General features: G+C 41.6%; 2 protein-coding genes across 5 annotated transcripts; both read left to right on the top strand.

Moving 5' to 3' along the window:
- Window positions 1-525: 525 nt before the first annotated feature.
- On the top strand, window positions 526-11,224 carry gmip (GEM interacting protein). Of its 3 annotated transcripts, XM_028413017.1 has the most exons (22): window positions 526-770; window positions 2,393-2,483; window positions 3,011-3,107; window positions 3,200-3,257; window positions 4,941-5,066; window positions 5,851-5,915; window positions 6,026-6,133; window positions 6,220-6,300; window positions 6,396-6,557; window positions 6,671-6,808; window positions 6,928-7,118; window positions 7,241-7,329; window positions 7,409-7,471; window positions 7,559-7,648; window positions 7,721-7,863; window positions 7,961-8,137; window positions 8,215-8,358; window positions 8,447-8,646; window positions 8,728-9,055; window positions 9,475-9,577; window positions 10,153-10,188; window positions 10,309-11,224. In XM_028413017.1, exons 1-22 carry the CDS (start codon window positions 728-730, stop codon window positions 10,785-10,787), a joined length of 3,012 nt encoding a protein of 1,003 aa, XP_028268818.1. In that variant the 5' UTR covers window positions 526-727; the 3' UTR covers window positions 10,788-11,224. The 3 variants fall into 3 exon arrangements, with proteins under 3 accessions (XP_028268818.1, XP_028268817.1, XP_028268819.1); XM_028413016.1 differs by having other exon boundaries at window positions 10,153-11,224; XM_028413018.1 differs by lacking the exons at window positions 9,475-9,577; window positions 10,309-11,224 and having other exon boundaries at window positions 10,153-10,298.
- Window positions 11,225-11,960: 736 nt separating this feature from the next.
- Window positions 11,961-24,901, top strand: lmx1al (LIM homeobox transcription factor 1, alpha-like). 2 transcript variants are annotated; one of them, XM_028413052.1, is made up of 9 exons: window positions 11,961-12,004; window positions 13,464-13,552; window positions 14,225-14,408; window positions 22,331-22,563; window positions 22,810-22,973; window positions 23,146-23,223; window positions 23,337-23,457; window positions 23,547-23,702; window positions 23,829-24,901. In XM_028413052.1, the coding sequence occupies exons 1-9, from the start codon at window positions 11,961-11,963 to the stop codon at window positions 23,984-23,986; spliced, it is 1,227 nt and encodes a 408-aa protein (XP_028268853.1). In that variant the 3' UTR covers window positions 23,987-24,901. The 2 variants fall into 2 exon arrangements, with proteins under 2 accessions (XP_028268853.1, XP_028268852.1); XM_028413051.1 differs by having other exon boundaries at window positions 14,219-14,408.
- The last annotated feature ends 561 nt before the right edge of the window (window positions 24,902-25,462 follow it).

Genomic DNA, 25,462 nt, shown 5'->3' with positions numbered 1-25,462 from the left:
GAGTGGTGTCAGATTTCTTACAAATTGCTCATTTGTTCAACACTAAAACCCTGTAAAGACAAGAAGAGTCAGAAACTTTGCATGGACCTTGAATGCACCATGTGGGTGAATTATTTGTAGAAATAAAATCCTCAGTGCACTGCATCCAGCAGTCATGTGACAAATATTCAAGGAGTATTTATTCTGTTCTAACACAATATGTACAAGTTTTGTAGATGCTTTAAACATGCTTAATACCCATAGCACATGGAGCTCCACACCTGAATGAAAAATGTTACAATACATGCTGATTTTTATGGTACAAAGACATGTTCTAGCATTGGTTGTGCTGTTTCTGTAGAAGTTTTACATTACAGTAAAAAACAGCAGTTATTAAAAAGTGCTGAGGGGTTATGAGGTTTGATTTTAGCATCTGTCACGTACACGGCAGACGAATGTTACATTTTCTCGCTATTTATGGTGAGATAGCGTAGGTGGGGCCTACAGTGACAGTAAGCCACACTTCCTCTTCTTTTGATGATGAAAACATTGGCCAACCTCCACTCTACCAGAGGAAGATCATTTTCAGAGCCTAATCGGCAGCAAGCTCAAGAGTTTGAGTGCTAGTGATTTATTTCTAAGTGTGTGCAGATTTCCTGCCATCTGAATTGTGCTGTACTTACTGTGCATTGTAGTGTGACCTCAGGGGTCAGAGCATGGTCTGGCTGCTGTGGTGATAAGAGTAGAAATGGAAGAAGATCCGATCCCAAAGGAGTCTACTCAAGCTACAGGTGAGCACAAAGGACAGAGCGCCTGGAGGTCATATTGAAGAAATGTTGGCTTTTACCCTGGGCTTTAAATCAGTGTAAATGCATTTTATTTTCATTTTATTTTATTTTCTGTATTTATTTATTTATTTATCTTGGTGGAGGGGGTAAAATGGCTTTAAATAGATACATATTCTCTTGGTATGAGTTGATAAGAAATATGCTGACAGTGCTGTAATGGTATATGCCTGGTTACTCTGTGTAACTGTCAGGAGCTAGTTCGATGCTATGCGGCATCCTCTTAGTCAAACAAGTGTTGGTGAACTTCCTCTGGTGAACTCTGCATTTTACCTCGTTGTTCTGTCTTTTTTTTCTTCGACTTCTGTATTTTGCTGGGGATATGGCAATGTTTAGTCTAAGATTATTTGCTTAAGCTGTCATTTGACAGTTGGTAAAACTTCCTATTGAAGTGCTGTTCACACCGTCAGTTCTGAATGAAAAACGTGTTGCAGTCATGACAAATACTGCAGGCAGGCTGTAACAATGCAGTCACGTTTTGTTTTGTTCCCGTTTGAGTACAGTTTTGTACGTGTTCAAATTTTGCTTAAAACGCCTTCTCAGATGTCATTCTTGCACTACAACTCTGCTGGTGTAAAAAAAAACAAGGACTCAGTGTTCATTATAGGACATGACACAAACTGCAAGCAGGATGTGGTTGACCAAAATGGAGGCACATCTCAGAGAGAGATTTCTTCTTCTCGTTTTTTGCACCGGCTTTAACTTAATATGTTTTTAACATTTTTGTGTGTCAGAAGGTGAAGTAGAAGCACAAACGTTTGAGGTTTTATTATCAAAATGCAACACATTCTTCCACATTATATATATATATAAGTCCAAGTTACAGTTTTCTTAAAAATTAAGGAAATGCTGATATGACTTCAGAAGAGGAACTTTTCTTGTTTTTTTTAACAAGTGTTTACATAGATGTGCTTTGTACATGCATACATACAAGCATTTGTTGAACAGCTAGGAAGACGTGCAGAAACAAACCACATGACAAACATGTTGACTAGTATCAAGTAGGTCAAAGCTCAGTCTTATTTATAATTCGTAATACATATCCCAGTACTACAAAAGAGGTGGTGAGGATCATATTTTAGGATCTCTTCAACATGGCCCATATGGCCTAGTATTTTGAAAGTCTGTCTTATTTTGTTTCTGCTTTTATTTTGAAGTTATTAACCTCCCTCTTGTTTCAGGTGTCTTGTCTTCCTCTCCTCGTGTGCTCCCTCCTCCCGCTAATTACCTGCCCCACCCTCATGTTTTCCATTTGTGTCTCATTGTCTTCCCTTTCCTTCTGTGTTAATGTCTGTGTCTCCCCTCACTCCTTGCCAGGAGTTTTTTGCCTCTTTGTACCTTTGCCTAGACATGTTATCATTTGTTTGTTTGAACCTTAGTTAACGTCTCTAACTCTGATTCTGCCTAACCCTCTTGTGCCTGTGTTGGACTGTCCTTTATGTAGAAAACCCTGTAATAGACATTGGATATCTGCCTGCCACTGAATCTGTTCCTGCGTCTGAGTCCTCAGTTCCACGTCAGCCCTGGAACAATCCTATTCATTCATGTTTCTCTGTTTCCCATTTCAGACGTAAAGAAGGTTCAACATAGATCTGAAACCAAGCGATACAGTGAGATCTTCAGAGATTTTGATAATCTTGATTTATCTTTAATTTCTTCGTAAGTGACATTTACGTACATACATTTCTCAAAAATAATCTTCTCTTTTCTCTTGATATATTATAAAGTCATTTTTTAGCTATAGTCACCCAACACAAACACAATTCCCTTAATTCTATGTAAAAACAAAGCTTTGAGTAAAAGTTTATTTATTAACTGTTAGCGATGTCATGTTTCTCTTCTCATGTAATTCTGAAAATAATTTGGAGGATATTGGAAAGAATACATGATATTGCATTTTGCCAATATTATGACAATATTGTGCAGCTTATTTTGGCCAAAACTCACGTACTTACGTGAGAACAAGTCTTTTCTCTGGAGTTATTAACATACTGAGATTGGTTATTAAATTTGTAGGAACTTCATAGAAACAGCTCTGTTTATTGGATCGCATAAAGTTGAGTCCAGACCAGTTACTTATGCAGTTTGTATTTCTTACACCTGTATTTATTCAATCTTGCATACAGTCTGTTCCTTATGTGTGACTGTTTGACTGAATATTTATCTGTCAATGTTCCGTTCGTTAGTACTGGAGATGATCTGCTGGCAGACATCGACTCGCAGTCCTTGTCAGAGTCCATCTCTTCAGAGAGTGCAGAGCTCACAGAGCAACAGGATGCAGCTGTAAGAGATAAATGGCTCAGGTTGGGTTGCTCGCAGGTGTGTTTTTATTGGATTATTGTGGTTTGATAGCAAAATGTCTTTTTTTCCTGCAGAATGAGGATGCAGCTTCTTTACAAATACGTGTTGAAGCCAATGACGGAAACCAATCAGGTATGTGTGTGAGAACAAAAATTGGTGTGGCAGTGTGTGTATTGTGGGTTTTAGTCTATATCATGCCCTGTACGTCACCAACAAGCCAGACTCATTGTAGTGGTCACTGGTTTAATCACCTGATTACCTTTTGGTGACATCCATCATCCCATCAGGTCATTAGAAGCACCAGGAACTGCTGTCTGTGGCACTTGTTCAATCTGTAGTTATTTTCTTATAATTAGCCGTGAGTTGTAATTGCCCTGCTGTAACGAGATTAGGATAAAGGCAGGGGATTAAAGCGGGAGCCAGCTGCTCTTAGTTTTTATGTGAGACGGAGGGGAAGATAGAATGATAGAGGAGCTAGGCAGTAAATGCCAAAAGTGAGTCAGATAGTTTCAGTTTTACAGTGTGCGGCAGGTCACAGCACACAGTAAGACATGTGGAATTACAGAAACAGATAGTATTGAAAACAGGCAATTTAAACAGCAAAGAAGTCAGTATTAAACTGACTTGTAGTAAAGTGTCTTTTCTCCAGAAAAGCCTTTCCCACCCAACCCCCTTGGCTCACACACCAGGAAGTAAACCTCACTGTATGCTCCTCTAAAACCCATCACCACGCAATCTGGACCTGACTGGGATTACCCTCACAATCCACATACTGCAGAGTTGAGGCCACAGAATCTGATTTCTGAGAGAGCTCAGAGCTCTCCTTGTAACCCAAAATACAGAGAGGAAAGGCTAAGAGAGGTCAAGCTTAGCACACAGCACACAGCATTGCCACAAGTCCATCATTCCACTGGAATAGCTTGTTCTGTATTTTTGCTCTGATTGAAGAAAGAGGAGATTATCACCATGTTTATTTTTTGTCTAACCCTTGGCGTCTGTTTAAAGGAACAATGCAGAATAAAATACAGAGTGAGGAAGTCTGAGGCAGTGCGTGCTTGCCTATTTAAAAACACAGTCTCTAAGTTGACATCTGAAAAAAAATTAAGTAATGACATATTTTGCTAAAGTTGTGCTAGGAATTAGAGAGGAAAATAGAAAGTGGTGTGTGGGGAGATTTTACAGACCATGTGACAGTCACTGTGCATCTTTCTCACCCAGTGCTGCTGTGAGTCACAGGGGAAGAAGAGCGGTTGTCATGTCAACGCCCTGCCTACATACAAGACATGGCCGTGTCTGATACTGCCTACTGGCTCTGTGTTTTGCTGCTGACTAGACTTTAGCAGGTGTGAGGGGGAGGGGCCAGGCCAGGAGTGGAAAAGGGGGAGTGGAGGGAAGTTACTTAGCTGAAGTCGTTAGGTCTGTAACAAACCATCCACTCTCAGGTCATACTGCCATTGCATTTACTAGGTGGACTATTTATAGAACATTATACATTATTTGTGTTTACCTGAGATACCTGCAGTTGACTGTGACCTTCTGGAAAGGACCGTTACTCTAAAGAGGAGTTATGGACTGCCCTATGCAATTATTTCCTGTTTTGGGTTTGTGTGCCAACTTCTTTTAAGAAAAGACATTTGATGTTTGATGGTCTTAATTTCTAAGCTTAGGGTTGTTTCTCGAGAATAAAATAGCATTTCTTTGAGGCTCCACGTGTGGTGAGCTATGGGATGTAGCCCGGCAGATACCTGGGTGTGACCCCTGGGTAAAGCTCTGTGTCTGCGGACCCTTCAGTGATGCTGATGTACTCCCTCACAGCCCAGGATGCTGACCTGGCCCTCTGTCGCTGCGAAGATGGGGTGGAGATGGCTCTGCAATACGCCAAGATGTGGTGCCGTTATGCCAAAGACCTCCTTGCCTGGATGGAGAAGAGAATCAGCTTGGGTAAGCAAGAAACATGCACATTTTGTCCAAGGGATGTTGCATTTAAATATAAACTGCACACAGGAGCTGGTATTATAAATTACTTACAAAATACAAAAAGTATTTAGTCTACATCGTCGAATAATTTTTATTATTTATCCACTATACAGTTATTTACACGCTTCGGGTTATCAAACTATATTGTGTGACTAGATACATGGGTGTTGCCTAATTTGGAGAAGCTAAGCATGGTACACAAGGACACAGAAAGGATTAAAGGGCAGATAAGCTGTGTAATAAAGGAGATGGGGTGCCTTTGGTGCACTATGTGCACTGTGCAGCATGCCAGTCTATCTGCAGCAATCGTGAAACAGAGCCACAGCACAGCCGGTGCAGCCCCTACACTCAGCTGTGTTAGGCAATAGCTGCTGGTGCAGAGTGGAGTTCAGTCACACACTGACACTGTGACTTCCCTCTAAGTATAAATTCAGTGCTGTTTTCACAAACCTATGACATAAGCAGTTAAAATAAATGAGCCCATAAATACACCTATTTGCTGAAGTCAACAAAGCTGTTTCATGTAAATCCACTGATAAATCAGATTAAAGTCAAAACTATCAAATTCTAGTTGTGAGGGGGCAAACAGGTATGTCACTAAAACTGACCACACATTAATAGTAATAATTTGGTTAGGTAATAGTCCTAATCTGCTTGTCTCTCTCTTGATGTACTATTTTTTGTAATAATAACATGTAATAACATATTTTGTGGTGAATAAAACCATTGTGGTTATTTTTTTTGACAGAACAAGAATTTGCAAAAAATGTAATGAAGACAGCAGAAGGGGCAAGGGCCACTGTGGCGCTGCAGGTATTGATGTTATTGTAACTAATTCCTATACTAGTGCTTGTAACATTTTATTTTATTTTGTCTATATGTAGCCTAAAGCAAGCTGTGTACATTTATTCATGCCTGATCAGGAAATGATGCCGCTGCAGTACATATACACCATGGCTCTGGAGCAGGACATCAAGAACAGTGTGACCTCGAGAAGGACTTCTGAACTGATACAAAACCGGTGTTACCAGGTATAGATGTCCACACACATACAAAAGTTCAAGCCTCAATGTCCTTTGGAGGCAGATGTGTTTGATTGAGTGTCTCTGTCCCAAAGTCCTTGGCTGCCAAGAGGAATGAGATTGATAAGTGGCGCAGGGAGTTTAAAGAGCAGTGGGCGAAAGAGCAGCGGAAAATGGTAAGTGAACTCTGTGTTAACTCATGTATGCAGGGCATGTGTTTAAATTGTGGATGTCTGTGTCAGTAAAAAAACACTTTCTTTCATGTTTTTAGAATGAAGCGGTGACTGCTTTAAAAAAGGCCAAACAGCAGTACTTCCAGAGGTGCGATGAGCTAGAAAAGGCTAAAGCTGTCTCTGCTAAAGCTGCTGATGAGGCACCTGGAATCAAAACCCTGGATAAGAGGAGGAAGTCCAAGGATGAAGCCCAGACTAAAGTAAACACAATACATATAGAGATTATGTTCAACATAAAATTCAAATACTGTTTTCTAAAACACTGGTCTGTGACTATATGGCAGCTCTGAAGTCGTTTCTCTGTATTTACCAGGTGCTGGAGGCAGAGCTTCTTTATAGACAATGTGTGAGTGATGCCAGGATCCACCAGGAAGAGTTAATTAAAGTCAAAGAAAGAATTATTTCTCACACCCGCAAGCTCATATGTCAGGGAGACACTGTGCTCAAGGAGGTGGGTTTGAGGTCATACATGTTCTAGGATAAATACAGGATGCACGATACAATACCAATTCAATGCAGCCTTACTGTATGCGACCTTTGTTTTCACATTGTGTCTCCTTGTTGCACTAGGTCACTGTCAACATGTTCTACTACCAACGTCAGCAGACAGAATCTGTCCCGCTTGGCTATCACAACCTGGAGTTGACATGCAGATCTCTGGAGCCCGGCGAGTCCTACCTGCTTTACATCCTCAGCAAGCGTCGCCCCGAGCAGCCTCTCCAAATCTTCTCCTTCCAGGAGTATGTTCCTCATGGAAAAGTGTACGTTAATCTGAGCTACATTTGTTTCCACTGTTGATAAAACATATATGCAGCTTTTTAAAAAAGAAGAATCCATGATAACAAAAGAATGATTCCACTTTGTTTCTTTTTTTATTTGAAAGGCACAAACGAAAAACCAGCCACACTTTGAACACTCTGCTGGACTCACAAATGTTAGAGGATATCACTCACAGACGACACAGTGATGGCAGTAAGATGATTGGCCTATGACTGTAATAACGCTACGCAGGTTCTCCTTGAATTTAATTAGTGTGTTTTTTGCACTTCAGAGAGAACAGGCTACAGTGACAACGACAGTTTTGGAGGCAGTTTGGAATCACTGTCCAGCCCTGGTAAGCAGAAATCAAACTTTCTTTCTCATTTGCATGAGATTTAAATCCTTGCAGAACATTTTTTTTTGCTTTCCTCTGTCACTGAAGCTCATAACAATAGGAGGCTGCCAAAAACTGCATCCAGTTTGACAGTGTCATCAGACGACCTGGACGACAGGGATGTGGGGTCAGAATCAGGTTGGTTACCTCCCTTTTAGTATCAGACAACATTACAGACAACAACATTAAACATTCTTCCTCTTGCTGCAGAGTACATTGAAAGCCAGCCAGTCAAAACACGCACAATATCTCGAGCTGCACTAACACACCGACTCAAGAAAATGAAGAGCAAGATGGTCAAGTGCAAGCAGTGCGACAACTACATTGTTGTCAGTGGTGTTGAATGTGAGGAGGTATGAGGTGTATACATGAGACATTGTGAGAAGAGCTGCAGCTCAGATTAACATACTGTATTAACTAATAACAAACTGTTCTTTTCTCTTGTTTTAGTGTGGGCTGGCTTTGCACAGGAAGTGCATGGAGGTGTTTCAGCTGGAGTGTGAACACAGGAGGGGGACGGTGTTCGGGGTGGACCTGGCTCTGCTGCCACGGGACAGAGCAGATGAGGTGCCCTTTGTGGTGCTGCACTGCACCTCTGAGATTGAGAAACGTGCTCTCTCCGTACAGGTATTATTACACAGTGATCTAAACACTGAGGCTGTCATGAGTGAAGTGTGATCTAATATAAGTGTCTGTCTTCAAAGGGGGTGTATCGTGTGAGTGGGTCAAAGCCCCGCATCCAAAAGCTGTGTCAGGCCTTTGAGACGCAAAAGGAGCAGGTGGACCTCAGTGATGGTGGACTCTCACCTCATGACATCACCTCCATCCTCAAGCACTTCTTCAAGGAGGTACAGGAGTTATGTTAACGTCTGCACAGCAGTGCAGCCTGTCTCATGTCTAAGTGAATAATCATATCATCTCTCATCATCATCTCAGCTCCCTGAGCCATTACTAACGTTTGACCTGTACAACGACTTCATTTCGGTCGGGAAAACCATTCAACACCTGTGTGAAAGGGAGCCTTCATCAGACACTAATGAGATCATGGACATCATTCACAACCTGCAAAAGCTACTACAGAAACTTCCTCCATATTGCTTCAGCACTTTGCAGCACCTCATCTGTCATCTGCAGAAGTGAGCATGCATCTGATCTCTTATAACTCTTCACTGGAACATCCTTTTAGTTTCTATATCAAGCTTTCTTTGTCTTCACAGAGTTTCAGAGAACTGTGAGAACAAGATGTCCCCCAGCAATTTAGGCATTGTGTTCGGCCCAACATTACTGCGCCCTCTGGTGTCTACGGACATGTCAATGATTGCCCTGTTGGAGACCAGCTACCAGGCCATGCTTGTTGAGTTCCTTATCACACACCACAACAAGGTGTTCGGCCTGGAGCAGAGAGCCAACACACCCCCTCCCCCCGCCCCGACTGCACCTCTTCCAGACACCCCTCCCAGAGCTTCCTGTCCCCTGGATGGGTCGGTCGTTTACGCTGGTTCAGAACATGAGACCTCCTCCAGAGAGCGGCCTCACTCACTAGAAGTAAGTCCTTCTCAGTAGTTGCTGGTGCATTCGAGGTTGCAGGGCTTTCTGAGAATTAGTTCCTTTTTTAAGTAGTCATCCTCAGTCGCTTGGCTTTGGCAGAATAAACCTCACGTTTATTCTGTGAGGATTAACAAGATGGACAGCTGCTGCATTTCCACTCCTCATTGGACTCTGCATGACCTTTTCTCAGGTGTTACAGTGTGTACAATTCACTTCTCTGCTTTATCAACACTATGGACTTTTGCATTAAACAACTACTACTACAAAAATAGAACCACCTGTCTTGTGTGGGGTTTCTAATCCGGCATTACATTTTCACCTCATGTAAAGGAGCCAGACTAAGAAGTCTTTTTCCGTAGTGCTGCAGGATTAGACGTGGCATGGAATCCACCATTTAACGTGTGTCATTCCAACAGAGTCGAACAATCAAGAGAGATTCAAGTGAAGGTTATATATCTGACAAGTCTTCGTCCAATGAGGCAGTGGACCAGCTCAGCCCTGAAGACAATGAGAGAGCAGGTAGGCAGGATGTGGCTGTGTAGAGCAGTTACTTCTTACCAGACCAGCTGAACTGAATCCAAAGTTCAACTTTTGATATAGTTTATAGATATTGTCCTTTTCAGTATCATTAGTTATTAAATGTTGTATACACACAGCTCCCAGATACTTTCTAAGTATCAGATACTCTGCGTGCAGAGTATCTGATACAACTGATAGTTGTAGGTCTCTCTTTTTTTTTTCACAGTTCCTCAACATATTTTTAGAAATAGGACTTCCTTTTGGTGTTGTGTAGTTCTGTAACTAGTTGAATTGAGTGGATTAGCTGTTGTGTTAATGGAGTAAAGCAAACAATGTGTGACTAAACACTCTGTTTGTAAAGCCTTTTGTGTTAGAAATCTTTACTCTTTAAGTTCCGGGCTATTCATTGCTTGCTTTGCTTCTCTGTGTCTCCTCTAAGGCTACACACACATAACTTCTCTACGTTGTATACCTTTCAGGAGGTCATTTAGCCTCTGTGCTTGTTTATATTTCCCGAAAGCCATTCAGTTGTATTAGAATCAATAATCTTGCATTTCCTTCCTTTTCTGTCCCAGTCCTGGCTGTGAGAGGGGCTTCAAATCATCCTCAGTGTGAGTTGGTGGGAGAGGCTACCTCTGATTTAGGGCCCCAGCCACACTATCGCTTCATCCGACAGCCTGTGAAGTATCACCGCCATAACATTCCAGTAACCCGCCTCTCTAACACAGCAGGCCGTGCAGCCAGACAGCCTGCAACTCTAGCCAGGAGTTATCCGGGCAGCGCAGACAGCAGCCGCAGCTCCTCTCCTGAGCCGAGCACACAGAGACTCTCTCAGAACTTAGATGTCCACTATGAGAACACACACCACCCCCACCAGATCACTAGTGGCACGGACGGTAGAGTGGACACTCCGCTAAGCCCTCGCGAGGTCGTGCAGTACATGCTGGGACTCGACACGACATTTTCATTACCTGCAGCTGCAGCATCACCCAGCACACAGCAGCAGTCCGCTCAGAAGGTGGCAGCAGGGTGTCAAGCTGACCAGAACACAAATCTGACCGATTACAGACAGGGTGCTGAGCAGAGTCACGCTCTGTGTCAGTCACCAAAAACTGTTGAGCACATTTTGACTTCACCAGCCCAGAAGATCCTGTCCGGTCTGAAGCTGAGACGTAGCCACTCAGGAAAGGACGAGCAGCTCTTTGTCTAAGGCAGATCACAATCTGCAGACCGCTCACTCACACTGCAGGACTCCAATAATATCTTTGTTACATTTTTTGAAACAACAGGTAAAAAAAATGCTTCCTTATTATATGCACAGATATCAACTCTATAGCACAAGCTGCAATACACTGTTTTAAAATATGGTTTGAAAGTCTATTCCTGATTCTTCCATAAATCCAATGTTCACATTTATCATGAGTTGCCTGATGTCTAAAGTCCAGACTTGACCACAGAGGTTTGTGTATTAAACAGATTTCTTACAGTGTATCTGAATGAAACACGCTGGTTTGAACTAACACCTGACAAACTATAATGAAAAATACTACTCATCAGGTGTTTTATTTTAAAGATATTTTCTCATTTTTGTGCTTTCTGATATCTTATGGATGGACATTGTTGTATATAAACAAAGACATGCCTGCATTGGTGTCTCAATTGGAGTTTTCTTTACATGGGAGTTTTTAATGCACCTTTCTTATTTTACCACAAGGGGGCGGTCTTCTCTCAGCGTGTGTGGAACATGTCAGACACAATAGTAAGAAGGCAATAAAGCCTCAAATTCCCAATAATTGCAGTCAGCACTGAGTTTTGAGATCATTCACCTGTTTATTAGCGTTTTTGTTTCCGTTGAATGTAAAGTGAAGCAACATTTTCTTTTAATTCTAGACGGAGTTATGTTTGTATCCATGTGATACCATCTTCTCTTGCCTTTGTTCTTTTGCTATTTTTCAGCCGAATGTGGCAGCTTAAAGGTGTAAAACAATATCAGAGCAATAACACATCTGAAGGAGGGGTTATACTTCACCGTAAGTTTGTTTCACCTCTCAGCTGTGCCCTTTTTAAGTCTCCGCGTAACCTTGAACGCAAAAGCAAAAGATCCTCCCCATCTGAGTTATCAATAGGCAGCATTAGCGCTCATCTTCCCTCATCATCTTCTGCACCTTCTCCCTCCCTCCTTGTCTGTCCATCTCCTCCTCCCTCTGCGCCTTTTTACGCACAAGTCAGAGCGCACACACGGCTGCCGGAGGAAAACAGGAGAGACAATAGACCGGGTCATCATGGTATTCGGATTTTTACCTTGCTCCGCACTGTGAGGTACAGGTGGACAATCTGTAATCGCGTCCCTTCACACACCAGCCGAAAGTTTCTGCAGGCTTTAATGTTGCCAACCGAGATTTCAGGAGGAGTGTGTTTCACCTCAAGGTAGGACTGAGAAACTCAAGAACAGGTTGTCATCGAAGGCAGCCTCTGATTTGGAAATAGTTTCCGCGAACGTTATTATATGGTGTGATTTTAGAAAAGGATAAAAAAGAAAAAATGACGTTTATCTTCTCGATTTTATGCGTTGATACAATTATATGCCAGATAATAGCACACACCTCTCTTAGCAAATGTGTTTAACTGTAAGATGCTTTATGTGGATAATTATCATTTAAACTAATTAACTGTAGTTTTCCCGGTGCAATAATCTTGTCCGACACAACTTTTGTCAAGTTACTTTTAATTTAAACCACGAGGGAAAACAACTGCTAAACTAAACAGCCTACAACCAGACATTCCTGTGAACAGAAAGCGTTATTACATTTAAGCCACAGAGGATTTTACTTTTTATTTTTTAAACTGCAGTCTTAACAGCGCGCAGTTTACCCATCCTCAAACATGTGGCAATTACACGTTCCTTTAAATGTAACTCTGCGCAGGAAGTGTAGTTTTAATGTTTATAACGTGTGCCGTTTGTATTTATGACATGATTACAGGGTGTCAGTTCAGGGTCAACATGTAATTAGAGGTGCATTCCACGAATATGTCATTAATGCATTCATTAGGAAAAATGCCAAATTAGATTAGTTATATTTACATAATTTATTTCTTTGATTTCATTATTTGATATTGGATTTTTATTGTTTTACAGCCCCTCCTTACAGGCCTCAGAAGTATATTCTACATTTATCATGACAACAATAAAATATCAAAATAAAATGTATCATTCAGTTGTCTATAGAATAATGGAAGACGGTGTGTGTGTGTGTGTTTCCCTAGCGAATTTTTTTGTTTGTTTTTTTGCACACACACAAAATGTCGCCTGCGCCTTTACTGCCTTTTTGCTTTAAAGAACTCATTTCAGTTGTTTTAAAATAATAATTAATACAATGAAAATTGGAAAAATGTGAGATTTTATTCAACTCCAAAATATTTACATTTTGTCTAAAATTTTTAAAAAACAGTTTTTTTTTTTTTTTTTTTTAATTCTCTGTTTTATATGCTCTTGGTTATTTTTAAAGATTTTTTTTTCTAAATAAAAGTTGAAATAAAATGTAAACTTTTTAAAATGGCGGGGGCTCTTTTCGCACTTTCACCTATGTTATATTTAATTTAAATTAAGTTTGCACTAGTGTGTAGATATTTGAAATTTTTGTTATTTTATCAGATGTGCAAAATTATTGTCGTATGTTACGTTTCTTCCTTTTATCGTCACAATATCTTCATAAAATAACTGAAATCAAATCTGACATGTTCTGTATGTCCACTCTGAATTTTGGATGTCTGTATAATTTGAGTGGCTTGTCTCCATCGGCCTCTATCACTTATCAGTCCTGTTTTCAGTGTCTTTGTGGACAAACTGAGGGGGTGCTTTTTTTCTTTTCTTTTTTTGTCTCTGCAGCGATCACACTGAGGGAAGGAGAGAAGGGATGAAAACAGAGGAGAGCCAGCAGTCCTGTCTGCAGCAGCCTCCATCCTCCACGCCTTTTGGTGAGTCGACTGTTGGTTGAATTATTACAAATATCATCAACATATATTAGTATTATCAGGATAGGTTTGCTGCAACTAATTTATCACTTAGGAACAGGCCTATTGACCAGAAGAAATAAGCTGAATAAATAGAGCATGTTCAGGTTCATGTCTCGGCGCGTTTAGCATGGTGAACTAAATGTGAATGGAGATATGCTATAGTACAAAATGACTGTACATCATGTAAACTCCTTACCAGCGCAACGACATGGGCATAGGCTATTAAGGTGCAAAAAAGTTTGAGGTTTAACTTATATTAGTGTTTTCAGGCCTTAATGGGGGTGAAAAAAGTCCATGACATTTTTCAGATTACAAAAAATCACACAAAAAAATAAAATAAAAAATGAAGGAATTAAATATTAGGAAAAACTGATTAGGCCCATGTGATCACCATGAACTTTAGATTGAAGATGGCACGCGCGCACATTTCTGTTGTATTATCGATAAGAAATATCAGTGAATCTGTTCTCTCAGTGCTTCGCATGCCACCATGTTGAAGAGAAATATGACAGAAGCCTGCAGTCAGATTTTATTTACTTTGAGGTTACACTGCCGAGCCGGGACTCACTGCACTTTCAGTAACCCTGTCTCCGTCTGTTTCTCCGCACATTGATGCGCACCCTTCAGGTCCAGAGTACAGAGGAGGGGGAGAGGTGTGCGCGGGCTGCGAGTCCCCTATCGCAGACCGCTTCCTGTTGCGCGTGAACGAGCGCTCGTGGCACGAGACCTGCGTCAAGTGCGCCGTGTGTTTGAGCGCGCTCTCCGGGACCTGTTACTGCAGGGACCGCCTGCTGTACTGCAAGCGAGACTATGAGAAGTAAGCTCACACACACACACACACTGAAGTAAAGTTCTAAAGTTCACTGCCAGTCAAAGGGAAAACAAGACAAAGAATAAACTCTGATAATGTGACGTCAGTTTAACGTTGGTTCTGTTTTTCTAATTTAAAAAAGTCAGCAGTTGTTTCATTCCTACATGGTTTCAAGTGCTTATCACTTAAAGCAGGTCCTGACTTTTTTTTAATTACAGAAATTCCACAAAAGTTATTGACTTCAAACATCCTTATATGTCATTAAAACGTAGGCCATTTTTAACTGACACGTAGAACAGTTAGCTAACTATTAGTTTTTCCCAATCAAAGGTCAGAATGAAGCTATGTTGACGTTATATGAGAATATATGCTGCAGGTCAGACTTCTGTTAAAACAGGATTTCTGATGAGGACTATCGTGCGTTTTCAGAGTTTATGTATCAATCTAACTATTTAGACATTAGGACAATTATAAAAAAACTGTGAATAAAGGTAAGCTATTAATACAATTTGTTTTATGTTGGAAATGTATTGGTAATTTCCAGTCTATCATTACATAAAGCTTGTATATTTGCAGTATGAAACATGGCAATAAAATCAGAAATTAGACAGAATACAAATAAGATATAGATATATGTCGAATTAAATCCTGCAGTGCATACAGCTAAATTATCTGACTGTCCATATAGTGTCTGTTTAATATTAAAAATCCTACTTTGGAATCATTGGCCTGTTTCAATATTTACATAACAGAACATAACATGACTCTGCTGCAACACAATACACAACATGTGGAGACACACAAACATTAATAAGCTGCTAATGCTTGGTCAGTGAAATGGAAAATGTTGTATTTTTTTTGTGGCTATACCGTGCTGTGCTGTGCTGTGCTGTGTCGATGCTCCGGTTGTTCGGTGTGTGTGCTGCAGTCAGTGGGTGTCCCTGCAGTGGGAGCTCCAGGGATGGACAGCTTAAGGACCAGCCTGCAGCTTGTTATCATTGTTATGAAAAGTGTCAGACGGCATCCAGCAGCACAGACTCTCCCACTGTACCTGACATCTGGAGGAGAGAGAGACAGAGAGAGAATCTGGCTGATGAAAGCCCCATTGTGTGACGTTTATCTGGAAAAATGAGTGGGAAAGAGGCAGTAGCTCACCATAACAAATGAAGCACTGGGTTCATTTTCAGTGATGGAATGAAAAAGCGTATTTGCTCTGCTTGTGTAATGACTGTAATTGCACATCTAAATTAATAGTCAGCAGCTCATTCACTGCGGTGTTGATTTAGTCCCCTATACATTGCATATGCCTTGTTGCCTTGTTGTGTGAGTCAGTGCCAGACTTGGCACACAGTAATGCCTGTGACCTTCAGTGGAACAGCAACAATGTCTCCTTGTTTTCCCTGCAGTCTGTCCATCAGCGCCTTACACTACACGCTCCCCCCATCCAGAGCAGGTGTGTGCATTGCAGCAGATAACCATGTCCAAGAATTTGGAACGTGCGTAAGAATTTTAGGGGAATTTGCGCAATTATTAGCAGGTGCTTTCTTTTGTTTGTTTGAAGTTCATAATTTTCTTTACTTTGAATTATGTATGGATTCATTAGTATTTAGCTCAGCTCATGCTGTGATATTTTTCAAATCTCCCTCTGGCTTGTCCAAATGTTTTTGAACTCATTCTTTGCTTTGATTACATCACCCAGACCGTTCCTCCCTGACTCCTTCTCAGCACCAGCTCAAGGCCAGACAGTATCATATGCAAGTAACCCGTAATATTCTTAAAACAAAATGTGTGACAAAGAAATAAATTGGTTAGGGGGAGGGGGGGGCATATTTATTTTAATAATCTTTTCGGCTGAGATGAAAAAAAAATAAACACATGTAGATGTCTTATCAATTCAAATGAGAAAACAAATCTAATTTTCAAATGTGACCCATCCCCCCACCCTGACTCATCTGGACTCAATTGCCTTCAAGGCAAAAGTTTATTCAGCATTTGCATGTGTAATATTTTTCAATATGTATTCTAAATTGGTCACTACATATCTAAACCCTGCGCAATAGAAGTTCAGCTGGAAGTTGCATTCAGGTTTAGTAGTAGTCCCTGAAAAAAAAAACACACACAAAAAATTGGAGGTATGCCTTTTCAGTTTTGCCAGTTTCTGAGTTTCTCTGCTCTCAATCTGTTTATGGAAATGAGGGGATTTAGACACAATAAACCCAAGTGCATCTTGTGGATTTTTCTGTTGGATTTATTTTTGTTTTGAAACCTTGAGAAATTCTCTGGAACTCCTTCCCGTCATGGACCAGATGTTCAGCACCAGGCGTCAGACTTCCCGTAAGAATGTTTTCATGTAGGGGTGAATGGCATCACTTTTACTGGCTTGATGGACAGTCATGCAAATTATAATAGTGGTAGTAAAAGCATTTTTATTTTTGCTTAGTTACAGGAAGTGAAATTATCATATGATTAAACTAATAATAAACAGGTGTGCATGCATCCTCAGGTACTTTTTCACACAGCCATTATCTTTACACACCAGCTCTCCATTATGGTTCCCTGCCACGTGACCAGTACAAGACCAGTGCTCCCTGCTCTCAATAGTGCTGTGCTCAGACAGAGTGGAGGGTAGCCTGGTTGTGTGGAGCCTGTTCGCTCTCTTGTAAGCCACATAAAGGCAGCTTCAGCCCTGTGAAAAACAGGTCACCAGGGTGGATATTCACTAAACCTTGGGTTTAATACCTAACTCTGTGGGGTGGAGGGCACCGGGACTACATCTAAGTTTACCAGCCCTCTCACCGCAGACAGAGAGAGGGAGACCCCGCCGCCACAGTTATGGAATCATCCCTCTTGTGACCTAGGGGTTATGTATAAGTCTAACACTAACGACCTGAAAGTGTATCCTCTCAGGTTACAGTGCATTTATGTGAGTGAACTTCAGAGTCTGAGGATAGAAACTGCTTTTTTCTTCCTCATCTCCCCACTACACCTCCAAACCCAGCACCCATCCCTCTTCCCTGTCTCTCTATCCTTTACCTCGTTCATCACTGTCTGCTTTGTAATAATATTTCTCTATTCCAAACCTCATTTCCTTCTCGTTGAGATTGATAGCAGCAATGACACCAAACAGTTTATCTCCCCGTTTATCCCTTGTTTTCTCTTAATCGCCCCCACCCCCCCGGTGCCTCTTTGTGTCTCATGAGGCTCACGGGAGGAGGTGGTAAGGAGGCTGATTGGGCACAGTGCTAATTGCCCAGCTCTGTGCTGTCCTGTGATGACAGGTCTGATTGTGGGCTGCTGGGATTACAGAGACTTATGCAATGATATGTCAGAGCGATCACAAACCATTATTCAGCTATCAGGAATCACTGTTAATGAGTCTGGATTTATTTAGTCCTTTTAGAAGCAATGCTGAAGTGATCTGGCAGCATGTTTTTTTTTAAAGAAAAGTTTTCAGTTCATCAATAAACCCAGGCAGACACACATGCATATAGTTCTTAAACATCCAAGGACTCCACCCTTACCCAAGAGTCATCCATTGGCCAGACACCTGCAGCTCAACAGATGATGTTTGACAGGAAAGTGGTGGTTTCTGTTTTGATGTTGTGCTGTTGACAATACAAGAACACTGGAGAGAACTCAGTGATGGAGGAAATGGTTTAAAATGGGATAACGAAGGATAAGACAGGCCGTCTGAGAGTTTTACGGAGGGAACATCTTTAGGGAGGGGCAGATTTTTTTTGTTTGGGTATGTGTGTGTTGGGTGGGATGGGGTGGGGGTGAGGGGGGGTGGGGGGGTGGGGGGTTAGATTGCCACTGTTTTTGCATAATGTGAGATGAGACCCCATCATCTTTCCTCCCCCACAACAATTTTATAACAGACAGCTAATAAATGTTTCATGGCAGAACAAGCTGCTCGCCTCGGCTTTATTAAATCTGAGATAATAAAAGCAGAGCGGGAGAGAGAAAAAAGAGAGTGCGAATAGGGGGTCGCACCAGAGAGGGAGAGATAGGGAGATCGGCGTAGACTTTTCTCAAATCGACCGGCTGTATCTCCTGTTTCTGGGGCAACGGGTCCCGCTGTCCCCCGCCACCCCCTCCCCGCTTGCTTCCCACTCCGCCAGAGACAGACAGGAAATGAGAAACGGGCAGACAGGATATTGCGTTCTGGTGGCCTGGGGATTAACTGTTTTATCTAAACTAACACACACCCACTCACTCACGCACACAAACACACATCCATATCCTGACACATAGCATTCATTCTTGGTACCATCAGGTGTGGATCACATACACACAGACACACACAAAAAATATATATAAGGCAGACTATGTACATCATGCAGGTTTTTAGGTTACTTTCCACTAGTTAAGAATATTCCAGGCATCAATGCTGCTCTCATGTAGAGTTGGTTATTATTGCCAGTCTGAACAATTTACAGTGAGAGTCACGACATGTAACTGAGACTGAGACTGAGTGTGTCTGCAAAGGAAGATGTATTCTTAGCACTCTGAGCCATTAGGTAGAAACTATTGCACACATTTTCAAAAGTTTGGAAAGCACTCATTAAGAGGCCTCTGTGATGTTAGTTTATTGATGCATGGATGGATATGCTGCACAAATGACAGCATCTGTCATAGTTTTATTGATGTTTGTACCCAGGCACCTTATCTACGTTTACACTAACTGGGCATATTTGTGTTTATGTGTGCATGCATGACTGTACCATACATATATGTATGTGTGTGTCTGTGTCTGTGTGTGCGTGTATTGGTGTGTGAGTTAGTGGTAGCAGGGTAGCAAGTATCGTGGGGAATGCTGGGAGATTTTAATAACACAGAAGCAGTGCAGGGAGATTTAATAAAAGGAGATGATGTGATTACTGAACCCTGGCTCTGAGCCATTTTGCTTCACAGAGCAATATCCGCCAAAAGTGCGCACACACACACACACACACACTTACACACATAAACTTGCACACATACACACACATCTTAGAAATGGATACTAAACAGAATACAACTTAAAAGTAAGATGGATGCAGATCATTTGTTCTCTTTGCATCTATCACCTGGATCCTTGCTTGTACCTTCATTTTTACAAAAGGGACACACATTTGTCACATACTATGGTCATATGTGTGTGAAAATCACACAAGCTAGTACTTTAATACTTCAGTATGTCACACACTGCAAGGATAGAATGCTCCTTATAGGTCAGAAATGATGATCGATCTTTAATCCGCTCTTCTGGCCTTCTGAACCAAACCATTGCAAGGAACTTAAAACCCAGAGTTACTGTGAACAAACCCATATTTGTATCCATATTCATATGTTATGAAGCAAACACTGTAATTGCTCTGAGACATATACATATTTATGGAGTGATTGTATGGCGGTCTAGACATTGTCATACTTGTCAGAGCTCACAGGCAAAACAATACCACATGACACAGCTTAAGGAGGTGATAGAGATTCTGTTATTATGTTATGTATGCCTGTGGATCTACAATGAAGCAAAAAGGAAAGACGTGATTATACTAATACTTACAATACGTCAGCTTCTCCTGTCTTTCTACATATGATCTCATAATCAGAGTGCTTGCAATTAGCCGTGCCCCCTAACCCCTCCAAAATCCATGGCACTGAACGTGGCTCTGCCTGCAGCCAATTTTTCAGGTTTCGAACAGCACAACTGCTCAAGGTTGAGCTTCTCTTTCAACTATCTGTCTGTAGTTGTATTTCCATTGTTTTCACAATTGTGTAAATATTTCCAGAGTGTTATCACATCATTAAACCAAACCCTGTTTTCTCATAGATACATTTAATGTATCTCTGCTTTAATGTTATTTTTTTCCATGACAATTTAGGACAAACGTATTAACTGCAATAGGACACCCAATATAAATTTCTCATTTTAAGCAAATTATGCATTCCCACAGACTAGGAAAGTAACACATGATGTCTAAAAATCAATACAAACGAAGTGTGTGGGTGTGTCGTACTAGGATAAAAATATAAATTTGTTGGAGCTAAATTTCACGCGTGGTTTCTTTTTATCCATCATGTCCATAGTGATTTTTGGAAGCTGCACCCTGGTCAGGACCATGTGTGAATGATACTTCTATTAGAGGGATTAGACTGATCTGCTTACAGACCCCCCTCTGTGGCAGTTGCCCCAAGTTGCCTTCATTTGCCATGTTGAGTAAATTCCTACCGTGCTGTGTACACCCCGATTAAGGAGTGCGGGACTTAACCACCAACATCATCAGTCTTGTGTCAAGCAACCCTGATGTTTCTGATCTGGTGTGTTTTGTTCAGGAAGTATTTTATATGCTGATGTGTGTGCATTAGGAAGTAGAGTGCACAGATCAGTGTGATGATTGCTTTCTTTTGTGGCATAAATGTTAAAAATCACATATTAGGATTTTATATGTGGGCCGTTGCAGAAGCATCACAGTACATTTCTCCATAATGCATTGTCATGCTTCTGTAGGAATGAGCTACATTTAGCTTAACACCAGGCCCTGTCACAATAGGTCTGTGTAGGGTAGGATAGAAGCACTTGTGATGTTAAGTTAGCGACACTGTCATTTGGGGAATTTGGGGAGCACTTGGCAGATGGATTGAGAAAGATTAGCAGTAGCAGCTGCGTTTGGGACAGAATCACAGATTAGGAGCTCTAATGTGCAGACCTGGCTCCTTCTTTACACTCCAGATTTGGGCAGCAACACCTTCCTATCACTCAGTCAGGGAGCGTCAACACTTCGGCCTTCACCCCACCCCCCACCTCACCCCAACCCAGTGTTCCTTCCTTCCCCCAGGTTTGCATTTTGTGGTGGTGTTATTTCTGTTGTCTTTAACTGTTCCACCCTTTTTACACTTATGCTCTGAATCCTCCGATTGATGAGTTGTATTGATAATCTAGGTAATCGGAATGATCATTCCTTTTGGTATGGTCAATGTGGGTAACTAGGTATAGTAATACTCGGCTGGTAGGTGTGTGCGTGCCTGTGCGCGTGGTTGCGTGTGTGGGTTGGTGGGTGGGTGGGTGGGTGGGTACCTATGTTTGTGTGTGTTTTAGTGTGCATAAGTGAGAGGAGAGAGATTAACCCCATGCTATCCCCAATCCCTGGTTATGAGTTTACAGCGTCTGTCTGGCCATCTCACTGTTTAAACAACAATCTAATTAATCCTGTCTTTATTAGTTTCAGTGAACTGGGGAGGCAGGCTGGGAGGGTGTGAGGGAGAACTGGGAATGCTGGCAGAATATACCAAGGAGGGAGGGGGAGGAAACCAAGTGCAAGAGCAGGGATTTGAGAGGAATTTAATGGCAGAGACTTAGGCCCTGTGAATGGAAATAGGGATGTGAGGAGATCGCGAGGCAGGAGAGAAATTGAAGGGTTATAACATTGCACAGGAGGAGAGACGGATGGACAAAAGGAAGAAAGTGGTCATGGGGGAAAGTAATAGACCTGAGAAAGTGTGTTTCAAGCTTTATTCATAGAGTTAAATAAGTACTTTAAGATTGTGGGTGGTATATGGATAGAGTGCAGTTTACCCCACCACATAGATCTCAACATTTAAGGACTGAAAAGGGCAAAGCTGACAACAGACAGCTTTTTTATCCTCAGCAAACTACTGCCACCTACTGTCAGAAAGCAGAAAAGAAAACACAATAGCAGTGTAATTCATTTTAGCAGATGTTCACCTTGTTGCATTGTGAATTGGGTAATGTGTCTCAGACCTTTAATTAAGAGACTATGCTAATCTGCAGAATCATTGGAGCAGGGGTGAATATGTCTGCGCTCCATGTCTGTGCCTTCATCTTTAATTACCTGATTCAACACAATCACCTTTGCTGTGTTTTACATTTATATACATAAACATATTATAATCCCGTGTGTGAACATGTTTCTGCATACTTACAGGCTGTTTGTTAGGAAGTGCAGCGCCTGCCTGCAGGTCATTGGACGTTCTGAGCTGATAATGCGTGTGCTGGGCCAGGTATACCACCTGGGCTGCTTCAGCTGCTGTGAGTGTGAACGCCGGCTGCAGAGAGGTGATGAGTTTGTGCTGAAAGAAGGCCAGCTGTTCTGCCGTATGGATTATGAAAAGGAGAGGGAAATGCTGGCTGCTATTAGTCCTACGCCCACTGAATCAGGTAAAGTAGGTTTGTTACAAGGGTGATTTACTTAGTTCTTTGGGGTGAATTGTCCCTTTAAAAGATTTCAAATGTCTCCTTGGGTCAACACGTAAAGAATGTAATATTGACCAGTGGGGTACTGAGTTTATTTACAGTATGTGAAACTGATCCTAATAAACCTTATCACCAAACACTCTAGAAACTGTTTTATTTGAACACATATACTAAGCTGCTGGTCTGATTCTGTTCGCTCACCTTGCTCAGTAAAAAGTGAGGATGAAGATGGTGGAGGAGGCTCTGGCGGGGGGAAAGGTGGCGATGAAGGCAAGGAGCACAAGCGTTCAAAGCGGCCTCGCACCATCTTGACTACACAACAGCGCCGTGCTTTCAAGGCCTCCTTTGAAGTGTCTGCTAAGCCCTGCCGCAAGGTAGGTGTATTGGTTTGTCTTATCCGTAGAAATGTGAAGACAGAATACTCCTTGTTTTGCCCTTGACTCTAAACTTCATTGTTCTTGTGTCTGCCTGTCAGTTTGAACAGTAATTAATGAATCTGTGATAAATATGTATTGTAAAAAAAAAAACAACAACTTTGCCTTGCAGGTGAGAGAGACGCTGGCTGCTGAGACTGGGCTGAGCGTGCGTGTTGTGCAGGTGTGGTTTCAAAACCAGAGAGCCAAGGTTAGACTTATCATTATTATTATTATTATTAGACTTATATTTCCTGAATGTGTGTCCAGTCTTACACATTAACATGTAGAGAAAACTCACAGTGTTTGATTTTGTGACTTAAGATGAAAAAGATAGCTCGTCGACAGCAGCAACAACAGCAGCAGCAGCAAGAACAAGAGCAGCTGGGGGGGAGCCGGAGAGGGCCGAGCAGAGGAGGCCGCCAAAGCAATGACGACAGCGAGGGTAAGAGTTTAAGAGAGAAGGAAATGGAGGACTGGGAAAGAAGAGTTGATCATAAAATGCTTAAAGGCATTTTTTTTATCTTCACACAGACGGATCTAGTACCCATGGTATGGATGGAATGCTGGGATATCCGTCTCTGCCACGTCAGCAGTTGCTCGCTCTGGATCCCAACATCTATGGTGGAGAGCCATTTCGACATGGGCTTACGCCACCTCAGCTGACCAATGAGCAGCTCCATTCCTATGGTAAGACATGAGAATTCTCTCTCAAAAATCCAACCATTCGCACTCATGACTGTGGATGTTTTGTTGTAATGTTGGTACTAACTAAACTTCAGTCCACTTCAGCTGTCCACTTCTTCTACTCTGCAGACTCAGAGACAGTGTTCCATGACCTGGACAGCGATGGAAGCCTTGGTCACCTTGGCGACTGCCTCTTAGCAACAGGGGAGAGCGGCCTCTTGGCAGGTCGGGTGGGAAACCCCATTGATCGTCTCTACTCCATGCAGAACTCCTACTTCACCTCCTGACCCTTATAAACTGCCACCCTTTCCCCCTCCTTCCACCTTTCACCTCAGAGATGCAGCTAATGGAGCCTGTCTATCAACATGCCTGTGGGACCATTCTCCATGAAACAGCCCAAACTGAGCATTTATCACAGGCTTGACATCATCACAAGTCAGACATAATCAGAATGCCCAGAAACCAAACACATGCTAGAAATACAGGCACTGTAAATGTACAAGATAAAGGACCTCGGCTGTAATTTATGTAACATTCTGTGAAACACCTTTCATGGCACAAAAAATGAAGAAACTTATCATACCTATCAATATGTATATCAATAATGGGTTGTTGAAAGCAAACTCATCAATTAAGCGACATTTATGTAGGGCTCTCAGTCAGTCTTATGTGCAGCTAAGGGTCAAAAAGAAATTAGAATAATGCATTTTTTTTTTGCCAGGACTAGTGATTAGTTATTGTGCGTGAATGACTGCAGCATATACGGTGCTGTATATGGACTGGAGTACGATTTTGCTCTCAGGTTAGTGTGTATGTTTGTGTAACCTGAGCCACAACTCAGGATATTGTGCTGGATATAGGATGACAATTAAACCCACCCAGAGACTTGTCCAGAGACATAGAAAGGGAAGTTAGGTTCAAACTCAGTTTTGGAGAATAAATAAGAACAATATGGTTCAAAATGTAGATAGAATATTACAGGGTCATTTAAAGAGCCTTATTCGGAAACAGGGTCTCTTTTGTAATCTAATCCAAGTACATGACAGTACAGCACATGGCAGCCTATGGATCTATAATGCCCCAAATTTTGGACACTGGATAAATGATTATGTACTCCAAATGTAAATGTGAGTATGACTGTGATAAAATGAATTGTTGTAGTCACTTCTGTAATTATTTCCTTCTAAAATATCTCATATTTGATGCTGTTAGGTAGATATTTTGTACCTTCCTCTGTGATAATCAGAAAATATTTAAACTGTAGCATGATATTTATGTGCCACAAAGTAGGTCTGAGAAGTACGTCAGGATTTAGGCTCACACTGTGGTGCACAATAAAATAGGACTAGGTAATACTCGTTTTGTTTAGATGCCAATGATCGGCTACAGCCTGTGACGCTCATAACATAATATTTGACTATGATAAATGACTCAAGGTGTTTTTATAGTGATAATATTGTGAATGTAACTTATTTGTGTGGTATTAGATGAGTTCCTATCTTACCCTTTTTGTTCAGTGACTGCTATGTGCTTTGAATGTAATGTTGCCAAATCTTCAATACAATCTGCAGTTTCATCCTTGACTTGCATGATTTGTCCTAAATACAATAAATGGTGACACGGTGACCACTTGCTCATCAGCAAGATTGAACCAAAGACACACTTTGGCAGAAAGGAATCCATTCCCCTCCATTTACTCCCCTTGAAGTTTAATAATTGAACCAGAAAATGTCTGTTCTGCTTAGTAGTCACAAGGTTCATAA

This window comes from Parambassis ranga, chromosome 8 (genome assembly GCF_900634625.1).
Source record: "Parambassis ranga chromosome 8, fParRan2.1, whole genome shotgun sequence".
Classification (NCBI taxonomy): domain Eukaryota; kingdom Metazoa; phylum Chordata; class Actinopteri; family Ambassidae; genus Parambassis; species Parambassis ranga.
The sequence above is the reverse complement of the archived record's forward strand: the minus strand, read 5'-3'. Positions and strand labels throughout refer to the sequence as shown.